Consider the following 23,036-nt stretch of genomic DNA (forward strand, 5'->3'; position numbering starts at 1 on the left):
CTCCAGTCATCGCATACACTCTGCCCACAGCCTGAGGTTTGGTATCTGCCATCTGTTGAGGCTGATTAGTTAGTTGTTGAAGCCTTGATCCTTCAGATGTGGGACAATTCCTGGCAAAATGTCCCTCCTTCCCGCAGGTAAAACATTTCATAGGACCAACTAACTGAGGGCAAACAGACTTATAATGTGGTCCTCCACAGCGAAAACACTTCACCACGCTAGATTGCCCTTCTTGACCTGATGGATGAAACGAAGGTCCTTTGATTGCTTGAAAAGGAGGTTTAGAATACGGCTTCCTCTTGTCTCCATGACTGAACTTGGACCCAGATGGTCCACCAATCCTCTGTGGTTGTCTTTGCTGACTTTGCACTTCATTCTTGGTCTTTTCTAACACTTTTGCCCTCTCCACTAAGGTAGGAAACTCCTTAATACATAAACCTTTTACTAGCAATTTGATATCTCCTCCAAGACCATTTTCGAACTTCCTACATTGCCATTCTTCATCCATATCCAGAGTGTGAAAACGGATCAGATGCTTAAACTTATCAGCATATTCCGTCACGGACATTCCCCCTTGCACTAGCTGAAGAAACTCCACTTCTTTGGTAAACCTTACACTGTCAGGGAAATATTCAGCATAGAACTTCTTCTTGAATAAGTTCCAGGTGATCGGGGTACCACTCCTTTCCAACAATGTCCTTGTACTGGTCCACCAGTGACTGGCCTCTCCTGACAATAAATATTCGGTATAAGCCAATCTATTTTCTTCCGGGCAGTTTTTGGCATTGAAAATCCTCTCCATATCTCTAAACCATTGGTCTGCTTCATCAGCACTAGTATTGCCACAGAATTTAGCTGGATGGTGTTGAAGAAAATTCTCTAGGCTCCATTCTTGAATTGGAGTAGGTGGAATATAAAAATGGTCAGTGGAAATTCTTGCACCACCGTTCATTAATTCCACATATTGTCTTTGGTGTGCCTCGGCTGACACCCTAGCAGCTTCCAATTGTTGTAATGCCATTGTGTTATGTTGCATCAAGGATGCATTCTGCTGCTGCATCGCCACCACAAATGATTCCATTACTTTTACCAGATTAGAAACATCAGACCGTACAGGTGAAGGAGGAGAAGATGGTCTGGATGCCATGGTTCTGTCCAACGAGAGGAACCATTAGTCCAAAAATTAATTCCTATAGTCGAAAGATACAACTAAAACATGATATCTTCATAACCTACAGGATTCCTAAGGAAAGAACTGCTCTGATACCATTAATGTAACATCCCAATTATTATAGCATTAAACTATAATAGAGTTCTTACATCATTGATACAATAGAACAGTGGATAGGAGGAGGAATAACAGTTTTCCTCATTATTATACAAACCCACACTCAAATTTCAAACCAAATACGATTCACACTTAAAACATAGACAATTTATAAGGCTCATTCTTCAAACTAAGCTTCCGTCGATCCTCCATCTAATGCTTGCTCCACCGGCATATCACCAACTTCTGCTCCCATCCACCGGATGATCATCGCCAGACAAAACACATAACACAAAAGAACAACCACACAACAGACAAAGCAAGGGTGAGCTAATGCAATACAAAACATCATGGTAAATTAACCAAACTTCCATCTTATAAGTTAAATTACTCAATAATATAATAAACGTACCATTATCATCGTAAACTCACTCATCTGGATAATCGTATGAATATTGAACTCTTAGCTAGTTCTACACTTACAGTGGTACTTTACTCAGCTACATCCTATCCTACTCTGTCCCCCAAACTGGATCTTCGGATATGGATGCACTTATTCGCTAGCTCAAGTATTCTATCCTACTCTGTCCCCCAAATTGGATCTTCGGATATGAATACAACCCCTGAAGCTACATCCTTCCTACTCTGTCCCCCATACTGGATCTTCGGATATGGATGCACTTACTTGCTAGCTCAAGTATTTTATCCTACTCTGTCCCCCAAACTGGATCTTCGGATATGAATACAACCACTGAAGCTACATCCTTCCTACTCTGTCCCCCATTGTGGATCTTCGGTAAGGATTTCCCACTTTCCACTACATAGCTTTCTCTCTAAGTGAGATCGAGACTATTGAGAGCATAAGAATGAACCACTAAATCGGAGTTCCTATATTCATACGTACAGTACTTGACACAAAATCAACCAGGAGTTCCTCCTTGGAACTCTATTCCACACTTTCCATTCATAAGTACACATGTCAACATGTTATCATCTTTAGTCATATCTCAAGAAAATAACTCTTACATACTCAGACATTTCACATCCTCACAGAAAACATTACTTATTAACACATAACTCTTTATGGTCTATTAATTCGAACCTTTAAGTAGTTCAAATAGATTAGATACCCTCACCGATGACTCCGGAAGGGTCAAAAACCCCCATATCGACCTAAAGAACGTCCAAAACGGACATCCAGAACTCCCAAAACGTCAAAAACATCAAAAACACTAAATTTGTCATGCATAACTCGCTCCAGCGAGTTGTCTCATTCACTCTAGCGAATTTACTATTCCAAAATCACGAAAATTCACTTTCCGGGCTATACCGACGGTTCCTTCCATCATACCGGCTTTATAGACGTCCAAAAACTCATCTCCTATCAACAACCCATATTCATCCAAATCTTATAAACATCTAAACTAAACATTTAACAAAGAGATAGCGGATAAATAGTCCAGTCCAAAATTTCATATCAAAAGCCTAGTCTCCTTTTTAAATCCATAAACAAATTCAAATTCTTCGATCTATACGTATAAAAAAAAAAATTCCACCGATTCAAAATACTTAATGCGAACAAGATCTCTTCAAAATTATCAAAAACAGAAACACATCCCGATTCCAAACCGTAGATCAATTCAAAAGACACAACAGAAACAGAATTTCATTCTAAAATCATAAAGAGAGTCAAAATCCTAAACATATACCAAATTTAAAATCATACAGAAACAAAAAGACTCAAGGTTAGCTCCCCTTACGGTTTTCTCCTAAGCTTGCTGTCAAACAGTTCCCCAACGTTCCTCTGCCTTAGAATTCCTTCTCGCGGCTCCAAACTGAGCTCTAAAACTTCTCTGGTCCAATGCTTTTAGGTAACAGTTCTCAGATTCAACTTAGGAATTCTCTCAGCCCCAAAACCCCCTTAAATAACCAGAAAAACGTGTTTAAATAGTAAAACGCGTTTACTGTATCAAAACGCGTCCAAAACGCGTACAGCGAGTGAGTCTGATTTTGACAACTTTGTCAGTCCGGTTGAACCCCTTCCCGATGTCAGAATTATGCGTATAAGTACTCGAATCGAAGCTATTCGAGTCTACTTTCTAATGGAAAAAGAATCAACTTAATATCTAATTTGTACAATTAATTATAATTAAAATACCAAACCATGTCAAAGTTGACAGCATTGTATTTTGCATATAAACTTTAACTTTTGTTACAACTTGATACATTTTTGGTTTCTTACTCTACTAATGACCCGAGATTCACATTTTCCTTTAATTTTTTCAGGGTCTTACAGCAGAGTTTGTTGCTGAAATAGACGAGTTTGAACTCTGGGCTTGCTTGAACCAAAGTAACATTGATTGTTTCCTCTGACACCGCTAGGAACAATTATAAGTTGTGTTTTGGGTCAAGCCGGCCCATTACGGGTGAACTAGCCAGAATTCCTTTGACCTCGTTGAATGCCTCTTCACACCGATCGTCCCAGCTAGTTGTGACATTTTTCTTCATCGCCTTTATGATAGGCTTGATATGCTCGGCCAGCCTAAGGATAAAACGGGATAATGAAGTCAGTCATTCCACCAAGCGTTGTACCTCTTTAAGGTTTTGAGGGCTTTTCATTTCTAGGACCACCTTATACTTGTCTGGATTCACATCTATCCCTCTGGCCGTCAGCATGAAGTCTAAAAGTATCCCCACGGGTACTCTGAAGGTACACTTAGTCGAGTTCAATCGCATTCCCTACTAGCGCACCTGGCTGAAGATCTCAGCAAGATCTTTCACATGATCCTTTATCAACCTGCTCCGTACGACCATGCCATCCACGTAAACCTCCATGGACCTTCCAATCTGATTATGAAATACCTTGTCCATCAAACACTAATAGGAAGTCCCACATTCTTAAGGCCAAACGACATTAACTCATAACAGTAATTTGACCCGTCGGTGATAAATGTTGTCTTCTCGCTATGCGGAGGTACATGAAGATTTGGTTATACCCCGAATAGGCGTCCAGAAAACTCAGAATTTGGAACCCCGAGGCCCCGAATAGGTGTCTTAGGGGCAAGCTTTGTTGAAGTCTGGAAAGTCGGCACACATCTTCCATTACTCGCTCGACTTTTTCACCATCACAACGTTTGTCAACGAAGTAGTATACTTGGCTTCATGAATGAAACTCGCTTCCAAGAGTTTCTTCACCTCGACATCTACGACCAACATATTCTTCTCTCCTAACCTCCTTTTCTTATGTGTCACTGGGCGAGCTTCCTCAAACAGGGCCAATTTGTGCGACATGACCCTTGGGTGTATTTCTGGCATGTCAGCCGCGGTCCACACAAATAGATCATTGTTATGCTTCAACTCTATGTCGATAAGTTTCGTCTGATCCTCCACCAGTTCATTTCTAGTGGAAGTAACTTGTTCTTCAGGCATCCAAGATCGAACGATTTTCATTTCTCCTAGTGGCTCCATTCAGTTGTTTGTATTGGCTCTAGGATCTAGATTCGTCATTGCCACTAATGACCGCCTGGTTTTAAACCGAGAAGTCAAGGGTTCAACCTTCAATCTCGCGACATAACACTCCTGAGCAACCTTTTTTATCTACCCGAACAGTACAAATTGTACCCTTGTCTGATGGGAACTTGAGGGTTAGATGAGACGTTGAAACTATTGCCCCAAAAGCATTTAGGCAACGCCTGCCTATAAGCATGTTGTACAAGGTGCAAGCCTTTACCAGCAAAAATATGATCTTAAGCTCTTTAGCATCCCGTTCGATACCGAGACACGGTTTTAAATCCACGTATCCTCTTGTGTCCACTCGTTCTCTTGCAAACCCCACAATGTGCTCGTTATAGTGTGTATCTACTTAGGTGATGCATTTGCATGAATAGGAAAATTGGTTAGATTATATGTACTTTATGTATACAAAAACACAATGGAAAGAAGATTTAACCACATAAATAAATTGACAGATATCTTCCATCTTCTATCCCACCCTAAAACAAATTAAAAGAAATGTTAAATGTCCTTCGTATAAAATCTATCCTTTCTTTCTCTGCTTGGAAATTCTTTTTCACGAAAATCCTTCGTTTCTTCAAAGCAACTAATCTTTGTTTGAGAAGAACTCTTCTCCTGGAGAGTTTCTGTAAATTTTTCCTAGATTTTTTCATCTCTTACAAAGTGATCCACCAACTGTAATGTGGAGTAGCTCTTTACGTGGTTTATGATGAACCGATTATATCTATCATTAGATTCATCTGATCTTCTTCTTGCTTGCATCCTATACCACACACTGATTCTCTTCCATATATCTCTTTCTGTCTTTTCCTCATAACCAGAAAGCTTTTCAACTCACTTTTTCTGACCTCTTCCTTCTCCCCATTGATTCCAAACCCATCCTCTTCTTCAGAAAATCCATCAACCACAACTATGCAACCAACTTCTCTTTCAACCCTTTTCACTTACCATCGTGACCTCTTTTCAACTCCTCTGACAATATATTTTTTTATTTTGACTTTCCAATTTTTGGTTTTCTTGTATGATTGATTAAATGGTTACATTTGTTGTGGCTGGATGCAAATAGTAAATAGCAACAAAATACAAGAGACTATACGGTGGCACCATAAGGAAACAGTAGAAAGCTTCATATTAGAAAGCTTCATCAAATTATTTTCAATGAATAAGGAACAAAAAAGTGCTAATATATTGCATATCTTCTAAAACAAATTAAAACTAATATTAAAATAACATGCACTTTTCTTTACTCGTTTTGACGTTCTTCAAAGAAAATATATGTTTTCTTTAACTGCTTGGATATTCTTCTCCACCAATAAGGTTTAAGAAACAAATTTTTGTTTGAGAAGAACTCTCCTTCTCAAAATTCTTCCTACTTTTGTTAATATCTTTTGAGAAGAAATTTTCCGCCAATTTATGCTCCATATCATGCCCCCATTCTTTCGATTCTTTAGATTTTTTCAATGCAGATTGTCTCCTTGTCATATTGAAATATGCCTTCATTTTGCAAGAACAGCATGTCCATTGGGTCACACCACACCCCATATCACATTCTTTAGATTTTCTTTACTATTTGCATCCAGCCACAACAAATGTAACAAAGAAACCCAAAAATTGGAAAGTCAAAATAAAGAATATATTGTCAGAGAAGGAGTTGAAAAGAGGTCAGATGGTAAGTGAAAAGGGTTGAAAGAGAAGTTGGTTGCATAGTTGTGGTTGATGGATTTTCTGAAGAAGAGAATGGGTTTGGAATCGATGGGAGAAGGAAGAGGTCAGAAAAAGTGAGTTGAAAAGCTTTTGGTTATGAGGAAGTCAGAGAAAGGGCTATATAAAGAAGAGAATCGGTGCGTGTGGTAGGATGCAAGCAAGAAGAAGATTAGATGAATGTAATGATAGATATAATCAGTTCATAAACCACGTTAGTCCACAATATAGTTCTTTGTAAGAGATGAAAAAATTTTCCATTCAACCATCTATAAATAAACTACAGTATACAAATGACAAGATGTAGAACTTTTTCTCATGGAAGCTTTTCCATTTTATCAAATATTCTTATGTAGTTCATCTACTTAACTAGTAGCAGGAAGCTAAATGCAAAAAAAAAAAAGTTAAGAAATTCTGAAAAGCTATACCAGTCTCTTGGCCAACTCAGTCTCTTTTTTCTGAAAGGAAGCTTCGTCTTCGAGAAAAAATTATAAGCTTTCGTCTTCAATCATATGCTACCCTCCTCTTTCTCATTACTTCATAATATAATTATAATTAGATTAAAAACTATAATACAATTTAAAAAATTATCTACAGCTCCATCTGTATCACCACTAAGGTAAACTTGCACCTTTTTGAGTATATATATATATATATATATATATATATATATATATATATATATATATATATATATATATATATATGAATAGAAACATCAAGCAATTTTAGCAATTAATTGTAGAAGAAAAGCACAAAAGGGAACCATCGTACTATTACAATGTATCATTATTAGGCAACCTGGTAAATGATAGCAAAATTGTTTCGGGTGTAGGTCAGGCGACTTTCACGAATACACTTTCACATTTCACTCCTAAGTTGTTTGGGTGATTTTACCTTTCCTTCGTCTAACTACTCTGTCGTTCTACTTTCAGATCGATCGGGGTATCTGTCAAAGATACTCTGATGTATAAGTGAGTTTGATCAGAACAAAATCTTAAATTCACAAACTTTTGATCTTTATTTATAGTTTTCAAAATGAACCAAAGATGTAAAGTGTTAATCACACCTCAATCTCAACCCATTACACTAATGAGTACTTACCCCTAACCATAATTCCTGATGTTGCTTAAGAAGTGTTTTGTCACTCCGTCCGGTCTACGTACATGCTAGGTTGGACGACCTTTATATTAACTTTGCTTAGGACTGAGTGTTTTAATCATAAAGGGTTGTTCGCTACTCTTTCGAGGTCGTCCGACCATATGACCATACACTACAAGAACAATTTCAAACTTTTTTAAATCACTTATGATCTTCGTATTTGTCATATTTTGTATAATTTTATTATCTTATTTTTTTTTCAATCTCTTAAAATAATCCAATATGATCATTTTCATTAAATTAATGTTAACATCATGTCTATACATATTACAATGTTAATTTGTAAAATTTTATTTATTTTTTTACTTTAAAAGAAATATAAACTAACATCATGTCTATTAAGAAACAGATCAGTGAGAACAATCAAACCCAAAATAGAATGGAATAGAGATAGGGATGACAATCAAACCCAGATTTAATTTAGCTAGTTCTGTTTGTGTACACCAGATCTGTTTCTATTTCTAAAACAAATTCGTATTTAACAGATATTATTACTCAAGGTTAATATAATGTAGAAATGAATTTAAAGAATGGATTTAAGTAAATTTTTAGATACTTATGTATCAATGGGTTTATTTTTAAATTTCGATAAAATAATCTAGGTTTATTTCAAATGTCAACAAATATATATAATTAAACAAATTTAGAATGTTTTAAGAATTAGATAATTTTAAAAAATATAATTTTAATATAAATTTTATTCAATATTTTTCCCTCTAACGTTTTCTTTCCTCTGTTTTATTCTTAACTTTAATTTTATTATAATAAACTTAAATTTTAGAGATTAATTAATAATTTTGTTTACTGTTGTATTTTATTTTATTTTCGCAGTAGTGTAAACTGGTTTATCTGTTATCTGGATCAGTTTTTATTTATAATTTTTGTTGGGCTGGTGTGTGTTGCTCAGTCAGATGTTATTCTAGTTTTATTCTGTCAGTTGTACTCGGTTACCGTGCAGTTACTTAAATAGCTTATGGCATTCAATAAAAGTATGACAGTGAATTGTATGGGAGAGAAAGATTACACAGAAAAGATTACACAGAAAAGAGAGTTCTGCTCAAACAAAAGTCCATCTTGGAAAAGAATCTCCAAGCAGTTAAAGAAAACATATACTTGCTTCGAAGAGCATCAAAACGAATAAATAAAGGTGCATATAATTTTAACGTTACTTTTAATTTCTTAGAAGATGAAGATACTGTTGAAGACGTAAAGGTGCATTTTTTATGAATTTTTCGTTAATTGTCGGGAACATTTTTTTTAATTATTATTTCTAAGGATTGACGATTCAAATTGTATTTCTGTTCTAAGTTTTGTTTTTTCTTCCTTCTCTAAATCATACTTTTCCTTATTATAATAATGTTTAATTTGTTATTCATATCAACGATATTGTGGATCCTAAACCTATAAATGACGTTTCATCTCTATAAAACAAAAATGACAAGTAATAGATATTGAATTTAAATTTACCGTAACATACCTAATATTAATAGGTAATGAATCTTTAATAATATAAAAAGTTAATTAAACGGTCATATTAATAAAATGCAATTTCTAATAAACCCGAAAAAGGAAATATATGTGTTTTATCTTTTTAAAACGAACATGAAGGTGTAAATATAAATATCCAATAATTAAAACACGATAACGAAAAGAAATATGTGTGGTCCTGTTATAAAAGGGATTGAAGAAGTTATTGAAGTTTGCGAATTTATTGCAACCTTAATCTTAAAAAAAGAGTATATGGTCAACAGCAAGACAATTAAGGAAAAAATTATCAAACATTGAAATTAAAAGCTGTCATTCATCCAATCAAGGAATTTATATATTTACTATTAAAAACAAATATATATATATATATATATATATATATATATATATATATATATATATATATATATATATGGGGTTTGTTAACGCTCGTACGCTCGTACGCCTGTTTTTCGGTTCATACATTTTAGCAATGTGTACCGGGTTTTAGTAGACAAAAATATCTTTATATATCATGAATTCTATGTTTTAAGGTTAATTTTATCTAATTTTCACAAGCATAAAGGAATTGGTAATTGACCTGGAAAAAATAAAAAATACTCGCTGTTAAACAATTTTTTACAAAAAAATAATTTTACAATGAGTTTTTATTTTATAATTTTTGTCTTTATCTAATTTTATCTAATTTTCACAAGCATAATGACTAGAACTGTCAAGTCAGCCCCATTAACAAGATTTGGCCCTAGCCCATGTGGGTTGGGGCCAAAAAAGCCCACAGGGCCAAAAAAAAATTTTTATTGAAAAAGCCCCCAGGGCTAAAAGCCCCCAAAGTCCTATGGGTCAGGGCCAGCCCATGGGCCTTTTTTTTACAAAAATTTATGTACAAAAATATAAAATCATCATATCAAATTATACCAAAGATCACTCAGAAGGCATTATGCAGGCACCAAAGAATAAAAAATCTAGTCAAATCAATCCTACATCCTTTCTTGGTACATGGATATCAGGGAGCAGCCAGTTAGTACCAAGAGAAAAACATCACCATGTTTCATCCATCAATTACTACTAAGATAAAAATAAACAATGTTCCATTTGTCAGATTCAGTACAAGACAACACCAGAGTCATTGCTCATTAACATCTAGAGATGTTTCTTCTCCGCAAGCTTTATCAACACAACATAAGTATACCAGTATACCATGCAATAATCATGAACAGAGTAGAGTTCCAGTTCAAATCCCAAATTGAGAAACCGAAAAGTTATCCAATAAGTTTGCTCTTCTACCCATGCGAGAATGTAGTGGTATATTTTGAAACATATTGTCTGTTAGAACAGAGCAATATTAAAAATTAACAGATGAATTGTACTTTAGTGAAAACAACTAATAGAAACTCAATCAATAAAGTCCCATTAAGAAATATGTGCGCTGTAACACCACATAATATTCACATCCATGCAAGTAAATGGTAAACCAACAAGCAACAGAACTTGATGTTTGAAGTTTTTGAGGCTTCTTCAAACTCTCCTTTAAAAGCCATCTCCAGCTTCAGAATAATGCAATATTAAATCAAGATTAGCTTAAAATGAACTTCCAGCAGTCATAAAATATAAATATTTGCATTATCCATAGAAGTTGAATCCTACACCAAATGCGGGGATATCTTAGAGCATTTAATCTCTTCCCCTATACCAACTTTCAATTTTATTCTTTTGCATTTTCAACTTCTTTGGATATTTTTATGAGGGCATCATAAAATATAAATATTTGCATAGATAAATCATTACAGCAAGAGAATTTCAGGAGGAACCAAAACCCTCCCAAACCATTCTCACTTCAAAAACAATCAAACGCAGTTAATCATAGAGTGACTCATTGATTTTTGGAAAGCCCAAATCAGTGACAACATGGAGAAAAGGAAATGAGTGAAAGGGAAGTACCTGAGACAAAGTCAAATGAAACATCCTCAATGTTGAAGACTTTCAACATCTTCTAAAAGGTTAGACTCATCAATTCTCTCATGACCAAAAATATCTTCAACAATTTCATCTATCACAAGCAATTGAAATACAATCAAACAACTAGTCTATATAATTAATCATTTTAATATAAAGTAATTTTAAAAATAATAACATATACCCTCACCGCTAGGATTATCAGAAAATCCATATAGCCAATTTTGAGTACATGCTCAGGAAGAATGAAGCTTCTATATTTTGAAAGTACACGCCCACCTTTGCTAAAAGCTGACTCTGATGCCACTGTAGTAATGGGAATACTAAATACATCTCGAGCCATTATAGACAATATGGCAAATTTTTTCTCATTAGTCTTCCAATATTTGAGCACATCAAAATCTTCATTGTCTTCATCATCATCTATTGCTGGTTCATCTAAATAAACATCTATCTCGTTCTTTCCAACAATAGATTTTGATTCATTTTGATACATTTTAAAATCCTACAATGCATTACATATGAATTATCAAAATGAAACTAGAAAAACTGGAAAAAAAATGAACACTAGACATAAAATGCTTACCGAAATAATCCTTGATCTCTTAAACTTTTTCCCTTCAGTATTGGATTGAGACATCAAGATGGATTCAGTAGGTGATTGAGAAAGAGAAACACCAGGGATAGAAAAATTCTTTACATATTCTTTAAATAACCTCTTGAACTTCTCTAACACTTTCTTTGTTTTCTCTGCATAGGTTAAAGGATCCAATTTTTTATAACAATATGTTATAAAATCAACTTTTAGTCGTGGGTCAAGAATAGCTCCAAAAGCTAACCCAATACTATACTCCTTCCAATACTTTTGAAACTTTTCTTTCATATTCCAAGCCATATCCTTTAAGGTGGGATCTTCATTCAATAAATTCTCTTCAATGATAAGCTGAATTTTCCAAATTTGCATAAAATACAAATTTGAAGTGGGGTAAGATGAACCAGACATCATGTTTGTAATCTCATAAAATGGTTCTAAGAATTGACATATTTTCTCCCCCCTATTCCATTCCTCAAAAGATGGACAATTTTTATAATTTCTATCAACCACTTTGAGAATTTCAAAAGCTTTCTTATATTTGATTGCACTTTCCAGCATTAAATAGGTTGAATTCCATCTTGTAGTCACATCTAATCTCAAACCCATACTCATATTTATGCCAACATCACTAACACATTCTTTGAATTTGAGAGTTCTTCCATCTGATGATTTAACATACTTAATGCTCTCTCTAATACTATGGAGTGCTCTGTCAATCACCTTTAAACCATCTTGAACTATCAAATTAAGAGTGTGAGCACAACATCGTACATGGAAAAACTCACCATCACACAATAAATTTCTATGAACACAAAGATGGCTTTTTAAAATGTCTTGCAAATTATTATTGGCAGAAGCATTGTCCAGGGTAATTGAGAAAATTTTCTTATCAATACCCCATTGCTTTAGGCAATCAAACACAACACTTTCTAGTTCAACACCTGTATGTGGTGGTTTCATTCGACAGAAGTTAAGAATCTTACTTGTCAATTTCCAGTTTTCATCAACAAAGTGTGCAGTTAGGCAAATATATCCCTCAGAAGTAACTGCAGTCCAAACATCAGAGGTTAAACAAATTCTATTAGGAATCTTAGACATGATTTGCTTAACTTTATCCTTTTGTTCAATGTATTCCTTTTCCACATCTGATACAGTAGTGTTCCTACATTTCATGTCAACATTCGGATTAATGTATTTTATCCACTCCCTGATTCCTTCATGTTCAACAAAATTATAAGGGAGACTATGTTTAATTATGGCTCTTGCAAGTAACTTACGATGAATCTTTTGATTGATTTTTCGTGTCCCAAACTTTCCTTCTTAGTAAAGATTCATATCCGTATCTAAGTTTGCAATACTTCTACACGCATTGACATGTCGACTTAAATGTGAAGTTCCATAATTATTTTTAGTAACAGGATGTTTTCCAACTTTGTAGTTATTGCCACAATACTTACATGCAGCCTTTTCAATGCCATCCTCATCTTTTCCTATTTTTGTGAAAAAATTCCAAATATTTGAAACTTCTTTTTTATTTGTGGTAGCACTTTCAGATGGACCAGGAGTTTCAGATGCAAGATCATCAACCAAAGTTAAAGGGTTACTCTTAAAGTGGTCCATATTTAAGAAGGAAATTTAAGGCAGAAAAAGGGGAAGACAAAAGATGCCCAAAATGGATCCAAATCCTGTTATTAAATATGAACCAACTAAGTTTAAAGGTCACAAAATAACTATTAAAATCATTATAGCTAACAACATAAAGCATAATATGAAAAGACAACAACATATTAAAATCATGATATTAAAATTATTTATCCATATATGAAAAGACAACAACATAAAGCATAATACCTAATATGAAAATTCAAACAAAAAAAGAATGTTATCTTAATAAGAAAAAAGAGTATCCCACCCATTCAATACTCAGAATGCAGACTGCAGGAGTTCAATAAAACAAAAAAACAAAAAATAAAACAAAAGGTAGATAAAACAAAATGGATCATTAGTAACATTTACCTGTTATGTTTTTATCCCGTGGAGTAGCAATCAAAAGTGCAATACCTGTTAATAAAACAAGCAGTGTATTGGTTGTCCGCGTTTAAAACTTATAGGTAATCAACAAACACAATATTTAAAAAACGAAACCAACCAAAGGAGAACAATAGCAAATTAACAATATAATAACATGAAGGAAAAAATTACTAAATTTATTGAATTTGAAATTGAGAAATGATAAAAGTTACATTGAATAAAAAGAATACTTCTTCTTGAAGCTTAAATTTGTTTTCTTGTGAAAGTTATCTTCTTAAAAAGGAAAATACTATATCTATATGATGCATATCATGGAATAAAGAGACTGGTCAATCTTATAAATTATAAGTTATAATGCAGTGTTCACACAAATGGTTATAATGCAGTGTCATATAACTCTTCCCTAATGAAAATGACACATCAACTTTTCATTTTAACCTATATTCTCTAGCCAATTTCAAGGTTAACCACTACTCACCCCCCTCATAAAGTTATGTAAATATCATTACACAGTCTGGTTTTTTTCCATCTGAAAATGATATTTGGATATCATCTAAGATATTACCGTCCTAAGATATCAAAAGTGCTCATCACTTCACACTCATAACATATCAAACACATTTTACTGACAAGGATTAATAAGAACATTTAAGAGATTATATTTATACATTTTATGATCCACTACATTGAATTCCTGCTTGTCAAAGAAGGGAGCTGAGAAGAAATTTTTTTTTCACCAATATCCTAAAGGGGAAACTGAGATAATGGTGGGTCCATTTTGTATGACACTTGGTTTCCTAATATCCATGCACCAAAGTTGCAAATGAAGAATGCTACGCATACAAACAAATTTTTACATACTTTCCTTCAAAAAAAAAAATTAAACCCTTGACCTTTGTCTTAGCATTTTCTGTTATCAAACAAAATCAATATCCAAGAAATTTTATGGGAACCAGTTAACAATTTTTATTTAAAAGCCACAATTTCTGACACCATTTGTTTGAAAATTCTCAAAACATAATCAACAATTAGCACTTTGATGGGAGAGACTATATATTTATATATCTATACATACAATTTTATTACTTGCTTAGATAAAAAAAGGGAAAATGAAATTCTCAGAAAAGGAATCTGTAAGGGTCTTCAAAAGTGATTTGGTAGCTTATGAATCATTGATGAAATAGGACACAACAATCTTTAGAAAAAACACGAAAGTATTTGAAAGAAGCTAACCTTGATTCTTCTTCGTCGTCTGTACCACCGTTGTCGTCAAGAGCTGTTGTTGACTCTACTTTGTGTTGTCGTCCACCATGCGTCGCTGTCTTCCGTCGACTTTGTACTGTCGTCTATCTATGCTACAATTGCTAGCTCTTCAGCAAGTGTTTGAACAGAGAATAATTCAGGGTCAAAAGAAAAAATACGTTGTTGGGGGTTACGGGGCTAACCCGACCCTAATTTAATCATAACCCCATTTTATGGGGCTTTTAGGGTCAGGGGCTTTAAAAAAGCCCCCTAATACATGGGTCAAAAAAATGGGCTAAATGATAGGAAAGGCCAGGGCTGGCCTTGGGGCTAAAAAATATATTGACAGCTCTAAAAGCGGGTGTTGCTCCCACCACCTCCACAGCCTTCTCCCTCCACCTCCCCAATTATCTTTAATTCCAATTATATCCTTAAAGTTAAAATTTTTTATTTTTATTATTTTATTATTTTAATATTTTAATATTTAATATAAACTAATATAAATATACATTATTAAAATACATTAAAAAGATATTCAAAAATAATAAATCAAAATATTAAAATATCTAATAAAATAATAACAGAAACATAAAATTAAAACAAAGCTTAAACGGACATCCTTCAACGGATGTCAACATCCGTTTAAGGCGAAACGGATGTCGACATCCGTTTTGCCTTAAACGGATGTTGACATCCGTTGAAGGATGTCATCCGTTTAAGCTTCGTTTTCATTTTACATTTTAGGGTTAAAGGATTATTGGAAAGATTATTGGAAGGATTATTGGAAGGGTTTAGGGTTTAGGGTTTAGGATTATTGGAAGGATTATGACTACGTACCTGGAGAGGAACCACGACAAGCACATTACACCACAAACGCACTGCACCACGTACTGCACCGAAAGCAAGAGGAAGATTGCTTGATAATTCTTTTCACGATCACTGAGCTTTGCAGAAAAATATTTTACTCATACAAGGAACTACGTAGGTTATCAGTGAAATATGTTATAAATGAGTAAAATTAAAAAAACAATAATTCTAAAAATAAAATTTTACTGAGGGGCAAAATAGTAAAGGGGAGGTGGAGGGAGAAGGTTGTGGTGGTGGAGGGAGCAACACCCCTAATAATGACATCAATTTCTTACAAAAAATGACTTTATAATGAGTTTTCATTTTATAATTTTTGTTCGTATATAATTCTATCTAATTTTCACAAGCATAATGACATCCAAGAGAATTGATAATTGGTCTGAAGGGTTTTTTTTAGAGATGATCATTCAACGTATGCAAATGATGAAATTAGAGAGGTTAGTGAAGATGGTGAAATTGAAGAGATATTGAATGAACCTTTGCCTGAAGGTAAATATGTCAATGACTCAACTCTTTACAAAGGCAAATTGTTTAAAGGCAAGTGTTTCTGATTTTTTCAATTGGAACTACAGTAGTAAGGATTACAGAGAAAATGTTGGAGTGAGAGAGATGAAAGAGAAAGGATTGAGAGGAATGAGAGAGATGAGTAAGGGTTTTGGGGTTTCTTTTTTTTTTTTTTAAGTTTTGAGAATAAAAATTATTAAAATACCCTTAACCTATATAAGGGTATTTTTGTCTACTAAAATCCGATACGCATTACTAAAATGTACCAACTGAAAAACAGACATACGTCCGTTAGCAAACTCATATATATATATATATATATATATATATATATATATATATATATATATATATATATATATATATATATATATATATATATATAAATAAAAGATCAAACAATTTAAGCAATTAATTGTAAAAGAAAAGCATAAAAAAAAAATCATCGTAGTATAACAATGTATCATTATTACGCAATCTGGTAAATGATACCAAAACAATTTTCAAATATTTTTAAATGACTCATTATCTTCGTATTTGTCCTGTTTGTTTAATTTTGTTATCTATTTTTTCTTAGATCTTTTAAAATAATTCAATTTCGTCATTTTTATTAAATTAATATTAACGTCATGTTTATACATATTACAGTGTTAATTTGTGAAAATTTAAAAATATTAAACTTTTTTTATTTTTTAAAAGAACATAAACTAATACGTGATAAGTTACGGTCATGTTACATGATCAGGATCATGACACCGTGTTAGTTTTATTGTGACATTACATTTGTTGTTTAAAATTTAATCTCTATATTTAAAATTTTAATTTAATTTTGTTTTCATATTTTTTAAAATGATTCATTTAAGCTTTCTCATTTTGAGACTAAATTAATTATTAAGTTTAATCACAACTTTATATATATAATATTAAAATAATTTTTTAGAATTTATATATCAAATAATTTCACTTAAATATTCAAATTGTTTTATTTTTTACAAGTGTAAAAATGTAAAAGATAAAATAATTTAAGTACTTAAATGAATGATTTGATATATAAATTTTAAAAAATATTTTAACATGCATATATAAGTCTTAATTAACTTAATTATGAATTTGATCTCAAATTAAAAATTATTAAATTGATATTTTAAAAAACAATGAGACTAAATTGAAATAAAAATTTAAATACAAAGAATAAATTGAAAATAATCACTGGTATGTAAGAATAATACCTATGTGTAACATTGTCACTTGATATGACAATGAGAAATTATATTTTTTTATTAATTCACATGTGACATGTACAAATATTAATGTTAATTTAACATAAATGACCACACGTTTTAAAAAAAAATTGGAAGATTAAATTAAAAAAAATGAAATTAAACTAATGAAACAAATATCAGAAAGATCAAATCTGTAATTAAACATTTTTAAAATTTCCACTTTTCTTAATTTAAATAAATAAATATCAGTAAATGTTTTCTTAAGTTTTTCTTTTCTACAAAATAAATAATCAAACTCAAAATAAGTGTTTATAATTTAATTGAATTTGAAGCTTTTATGCATTTACTAATTTTGGAGTGTTATTGCGGTTGGCCGTATATTAAACCAGAATGAACTACTTTGTTTTACAATAAACCATGATAACTTGTTGCAAACCAAGACTTATATTTTTAGTATTTTTTATTTTATTTTTAGTTCCTCGTTAATTTCCATCTTCCTAGTTTTGTATTTATATTTGATGCTACTATTGATTATACCATCCATTTATAATTAATAATCAATAATTGGTAGTACCAAACACAAAAGTTAGTTGGCATTCAATTTTTTCATATGATTACAATTCAATTTATAAATTAATAAATAATGTATGAAGTTTCGATTAAGATAATATTTTAAAAATATATGGACAAAAATTTTAGCATTTGAGGAGCGTTGATTCTAAACACTTGGTGGGACCGTTGTAGAAGATTCCCCTATTCAATTTCAGTTCAAAAGCTAAGTACATGCGCTGCAGATAACCCTTACTCTCTTATCATTTACTTTTGCTTTCAGAACGGAACTTTCCTTAAGAAATAATAAAAAAAAAAAAGATAAACTCTTTTACCTATTTTTGCTCTTTTAGGTAAGCCACAGGCTCTCTGTAACCAGATAAAGAACGCAAACTTTCTGCTGTTTAATTACAAGTATTATATTAGTATTTTTTTTATTTTTTAATGCTATTTTACTTGAGAATTCAAAGGATTTAAACGTAATTTGCTAGGAGTTCAAGAAGCTTCACCTCAAAAGGAATAATATATAAGTATATAAATCCATAAATTTTAGGTTTGTTGGAAATATCTCACCGACTAAAAGATAATGTTCTAATATTTTATATAAATTTATTTACGGTTTAATTGAGGTTAAAATTTTCCGGTATCTTTTTTCTAAAAATCTAACATGATTTTGTTCATATTTGGCCAACCAAATTCTCAGTCTTTTTGCAGACTAGAAAAAAAGGAAGAAAAATATAGTTTGTTTTGAGTGAAGAGGTTAACGAATTGTAGGGCATGCAATTGAAGATGGATGAACCTAATGATACGTCAAGCGTGTGAAGAAGGGTAGGGTTTGATGCCATTGACAAGGTCCTACCTATCCTTAAGTCCAAACTTCACCTAATTGGGTTTATTAATTACTTTAATTAGGCTCCAACGTTAATCATAAATGAAATAAATAATTACGATTTTACTCAATTTTCTCCCACTACTTCTCTACCACACTCATTTTCTATATTTCTAAAGACACCTACGACGTGGGTTAGGAGATGGATGACCTACATATGACCTGCCACTATATATATATAACCTTTTTAGGCTACACTAAAGTCATGTGTTTTGTTCCACTTTGTCTAGAGCTACAAAATTTCTTTATTGCTACTCTTTTACAAATATTTTCACAAAAACAAACACAGAAATGCACTAAACCTTAATAAATTCATATTAGGATTTTGTTCCGATTTAGGATTTGAAATTAGGATTTTATTTGTTTTCTGATTTTGGGGATTTCTTTTATATGTTTTGATTCGTGTTTTGGGAGTTCGTTTTTTGATTTCTTTTCTGTTGATTGGTGATGCGATTTTGGGGGTTATGAATCGAATGAGTGTTTTTGAGTTTTTTGAATTTTAGTTCATTGATGCAAATTGGATTTTTGAAGATCCTGGTGATTATCACGATTTGGAGATTTCTGTGATTGCGTTCGTTTTCGGAATTTTGGGTTTAGGGTTCTTGTTTGCGTTGATAGGTATTTGTGGGATAATCGAACGACTAAATTGAGACTTCGGTCACTGGGTTTCTTCCTCATATCTTCTTTTTTTTTCAAAAGTTGTTCAATATTTGTTTTCTTTAACTTGTTTAAAAATTACATTGTATCTTTTTAATATGTGGCAAATATATTAAATTGTTCTCTTTAACGTATAATTTAATTAAACTTTATTTAAAAATTGACAAAATATATTTTTTAAATATTTCTAGGTTGAAAACAGGTACCCAACGGGTATTCGCGGGTTGAAAAAAATCCGCAAATTTTTTTAATTCAGATATCCAGTGGATAGCGGGTATGAGTTTTTGCATGCAGGTAAGCACTATCCGTGCCCGACCCGTTACCATCCCTATTATTGACTAACTTTTGTGTATAAATTATCACATTTTTGGTTTACCACGTCGTGGTGATGGAATTTGCTAACCCAAAATAAAGAATGTTATGAGGTGGTGCGAAGAAAGTTTTGAGAAGAAATAGTAGTTTAAAAAATGTTTCATGTGTAAGGTTGAAAGTTTTCACAAAACACTACTTCACATTTTACTTCAAATTCTCTTATATATTTCTAAATGTATTTAGTTAGTCCTTCATTGTATATATTCCAAACTATCTCAATGTACCTATTAAAGACAATCTGACATTCAAATCAGTAACTAATTTGATCAGGATCATATTAAAATATTAAATTCACAATTAAGTGTAATCACTTATTTTTTTACCTTTGATTTCTATTTATAGGTTTTGAATTGGACTTGTGATTTGTTAAGTTCTAATCACATTCCAATTACGATCCATTGTTCTCTAAGTATTTCTTACCAATAATCTTGTTTAGAAACGATGTTTAATAGTAGTTGTTGCTGACGATCGTTTATTCAATCTCTTATTCTTTCATGATCGTCCGATTAGCTAATAGTGTTTATCTTGATGGTTTGACACACTATAGTATTGACCTCGTCTGTTGTTCCTCTTTTGGTTTTCCTAAGTAGCCGTATGACATACAATACAAAAATATAATTGTAAAAAGTAATAAAAGAGTTAAAAATGTATTATGAATATAAATATTTGACTTGAAGTGTTATTTAAGTAAAAAAGAAAATGGTGAGATGGATGGTTAGTGTGATATTTGGTTAGCTTGCTTGGTCGGTTACACGAGAGCAGTCACAGGTGACGCGCACGCATACATAAAGCCCATTATGTCACATCTATTACTATTCAGCCCACACGGCCCTTACCGTAAACCACATTCCCCCTCACATTACTCAACCAAACCGCTCCTTTTAAGCTTTTTTTTTTCTCTCTCTCTTTCCTTGTCCACCAAAATTTATTTTAATTTCAGTTCCGTAGACGTGGTTGATGCTTACAAACTTTGCTTTTGGCTGCGCATATGTTTTAACGTTGGATCTGTGTCTCTGGACTCCGCGTTGTCGTCGATGGTAACTCACATAATCGAATGATGTCATCACTCTTAAACTTGTGTGGTAAGACTTATGTTAAGATTAAGATTTTCCTCTTCCAATAACAGTTTCCACTAGGCTAGTTAGGCGTGTGTTTTGGGGACCCAAATTAGACAGTAGTGTCTTTACAACGTGACCTTCATAAATGGAAGGACACTCCTTACCCAGAAACTGCATGGTCCACTGTGGCACAGTTTTTTAGCTAAGCAAAAATCTAGGCACCTTAGCGTCCTTCCGACACCAGTTTCTTCCTTAATAACTGCGAAAACATCGATAACTTTCAACCACCACCGAAAAGTTAGGGGCTTGGGTTTTGGTTTTTACTTCTCCTCGCTTCTTAGTTCTACCGGTGGCTTGGTATGAAGATGTGAGATTGATTCCCTTGTAAAAGGGTCATGTCTTTCGGTGGGTTGAGTGTTGCTTTGAGTCTTGTGTTTGGGTGTCTTCTTCTGCTGGCTCTGTGTGCTCAGCTTTACTATTTCTTATGGTGGAAGAAGAGAAGGGTGCAGATGGATATTGGGATGGATCATGGCGATTATGCAAAGGGGGTGTTTTATTGGGGGTGTTGGAAGACCCCTTGCAGCATGCATGGTGGAAACGCTGGAGGGGTTGTGAGTAGGGACATAGAGAGCACAATTCGTGAACCAGAGATGGAGCTGGATTTGCTGCACAAGTCCTTTGGAGAAGAGGGTGTGGAGTCAGAGTTGATGAGGCTGCACAATTTGGCCGGTCCACCGAGGTTCCTCTTCCCCATCAAGGAGGAAACCAAGGAAGATTTGGAATCTGAAGATGCTAAGTCCAGGGGTGATAGGAGCAGAAAGGGATCAAGAACAAGGAGCCTCAGTGATATTATGTTAACAATCGACACCCCTTTTCTCACCCCCGTGGCTTCCTCTCCTCTGAAATGTCCTTTGGCTTTGGACCCTCTTCATTCTTACAAGCATCAAGGATTCAATCCTCTCTTTGAATCTTCGGCTGAATTAGATTACAACAGATTTAGATCCTCGCCGCCTCCGAAATTCAAGTTCTTGAGGGACGCAGAGGAGAAATTGCAAAGAAGATTGATGGAAGAGGCTCGGAGAAAGGCTGCAGAGAATGTACAAGAATCTGGGCTTAAAGATTCTTCCCCTAAAGAAACCATGGGCGCAGATTTTAAAGATGGCTCCTTTCTTAAGTTCATTCAGAACAAAGACACAACAGAATGCAACAAACAGCTTCAGCAATATCTACCACAGTTTCCTTCAGGTTCATCTCAGATTCTCCCGTTGGCATCTTCTCCTACAACATTGAGACCACTCGAGAAGGCATCCATTGTGCATTAGTTTTAGTTCCACACAACTAGGCTTCTGTTATTTTATTTTTTTTCCTTTTACCATATTGTGTTACATTAATTTTTCTAAATGACTTCTAATTTGAAATTTTTACAAGCTTTTTGAGAACTGGTAAAGGCCCTCTTTGGTTTGGACCTATTGTGCGGTTTGAAACGGTTGATGTGGTCAATATGATGCAAATTCGCGCATGGTGCGGCAACAAATAGAATGCAGACTGACATGCGCTTGAAGATGGTCATGTTGCAAAGGACTGAGTGGGGCAATGTGCTTTTGTCCATTATTTCCCATGTTTGCTGTGGCTTTAACCGGTTAATCAATCATGTGAATGATGCTTGTTTGCTGCCAATTTCTTAATTTTGTGCTCTCAATCATTCATTCTTTTTTCGTTTTAGAAATTTCCATGATCATTTCTCCCTCTGCTATCATTTATTTATACTCAACCCCTTCATATGCGCCCAGCTGTGTTCTTTGTTCTATATGCCACTTGCTTAACACTATCCAAATTTTAAAGGTTAAGGTATAAACATTAGAAAGTTCCAAGGTAGATTTCACATGCACAGTCGCAAAACAATACTGTTAATTAATTAATTAATTCTGCTGAAAAGTCAATGCTTAATGCTAACGCGGCTAGCAGA

At 33.3% G+C, this 23,036-nt stretch overlaps 1 protein-coding gene and 1 pseudogene across 2 annotated transcripts; one reads left to right on the forward strand and one right to left on the reverse strand.

Annotated features, from left to right (window-relative positions):
- Nucleotides 1-6: 6 nt before the first annotated feature.
- Nucleotides 7-3,306, reverse strand: LOC148196807 (uncharacterized; annotated as a pseudogene). Its single transcript, XR_015780480.1, has 2 exons — nucleotides 3,028-3,306; nucleotides 7-1,151 (listed from the first exon to the last, which is right to left on the reverse strand). The product of XR_015780480.1 is annotated as an uncharacterized LOC148196807 (transcript).
- A 17,619-nt stretch (nucleotides 3,307-20,925) lies between these two features.
- LOC148196808 (uncharacterized) lies at nucleotides 20,926-22,747 on the forward strand. The gene has a single exon (XM_088092332.1). It carries the CDS (start codon nucleotides 21,466-21,468, stop codon nucleotides 22,390-22,392), a length of 927 nt encoding a protein of 308 aa, XP_087948458.1. The 5' UTR covers nucleotides 20,926-21,465; the 3' UTR covers nucleotides 22,393-22,747.
- Nucleotides 22,748-23,036: the final 289 nt, after the last annotated feature.

Source organism: Vigna umbellata, chromosome 6, assembly GCF_029865625.1.
Source record: "Vigna umbellata cultivar VRB3 chromosome 6, Vumbellata_1.0, whole genome shotgun sequence".
Taxonomy (NCBI): Eukaryota; Viridiplantae; Streptophyta; class Magnoliopsida; order Fabales; family Fabaceae; genus Vigna; species Vigna umbellata.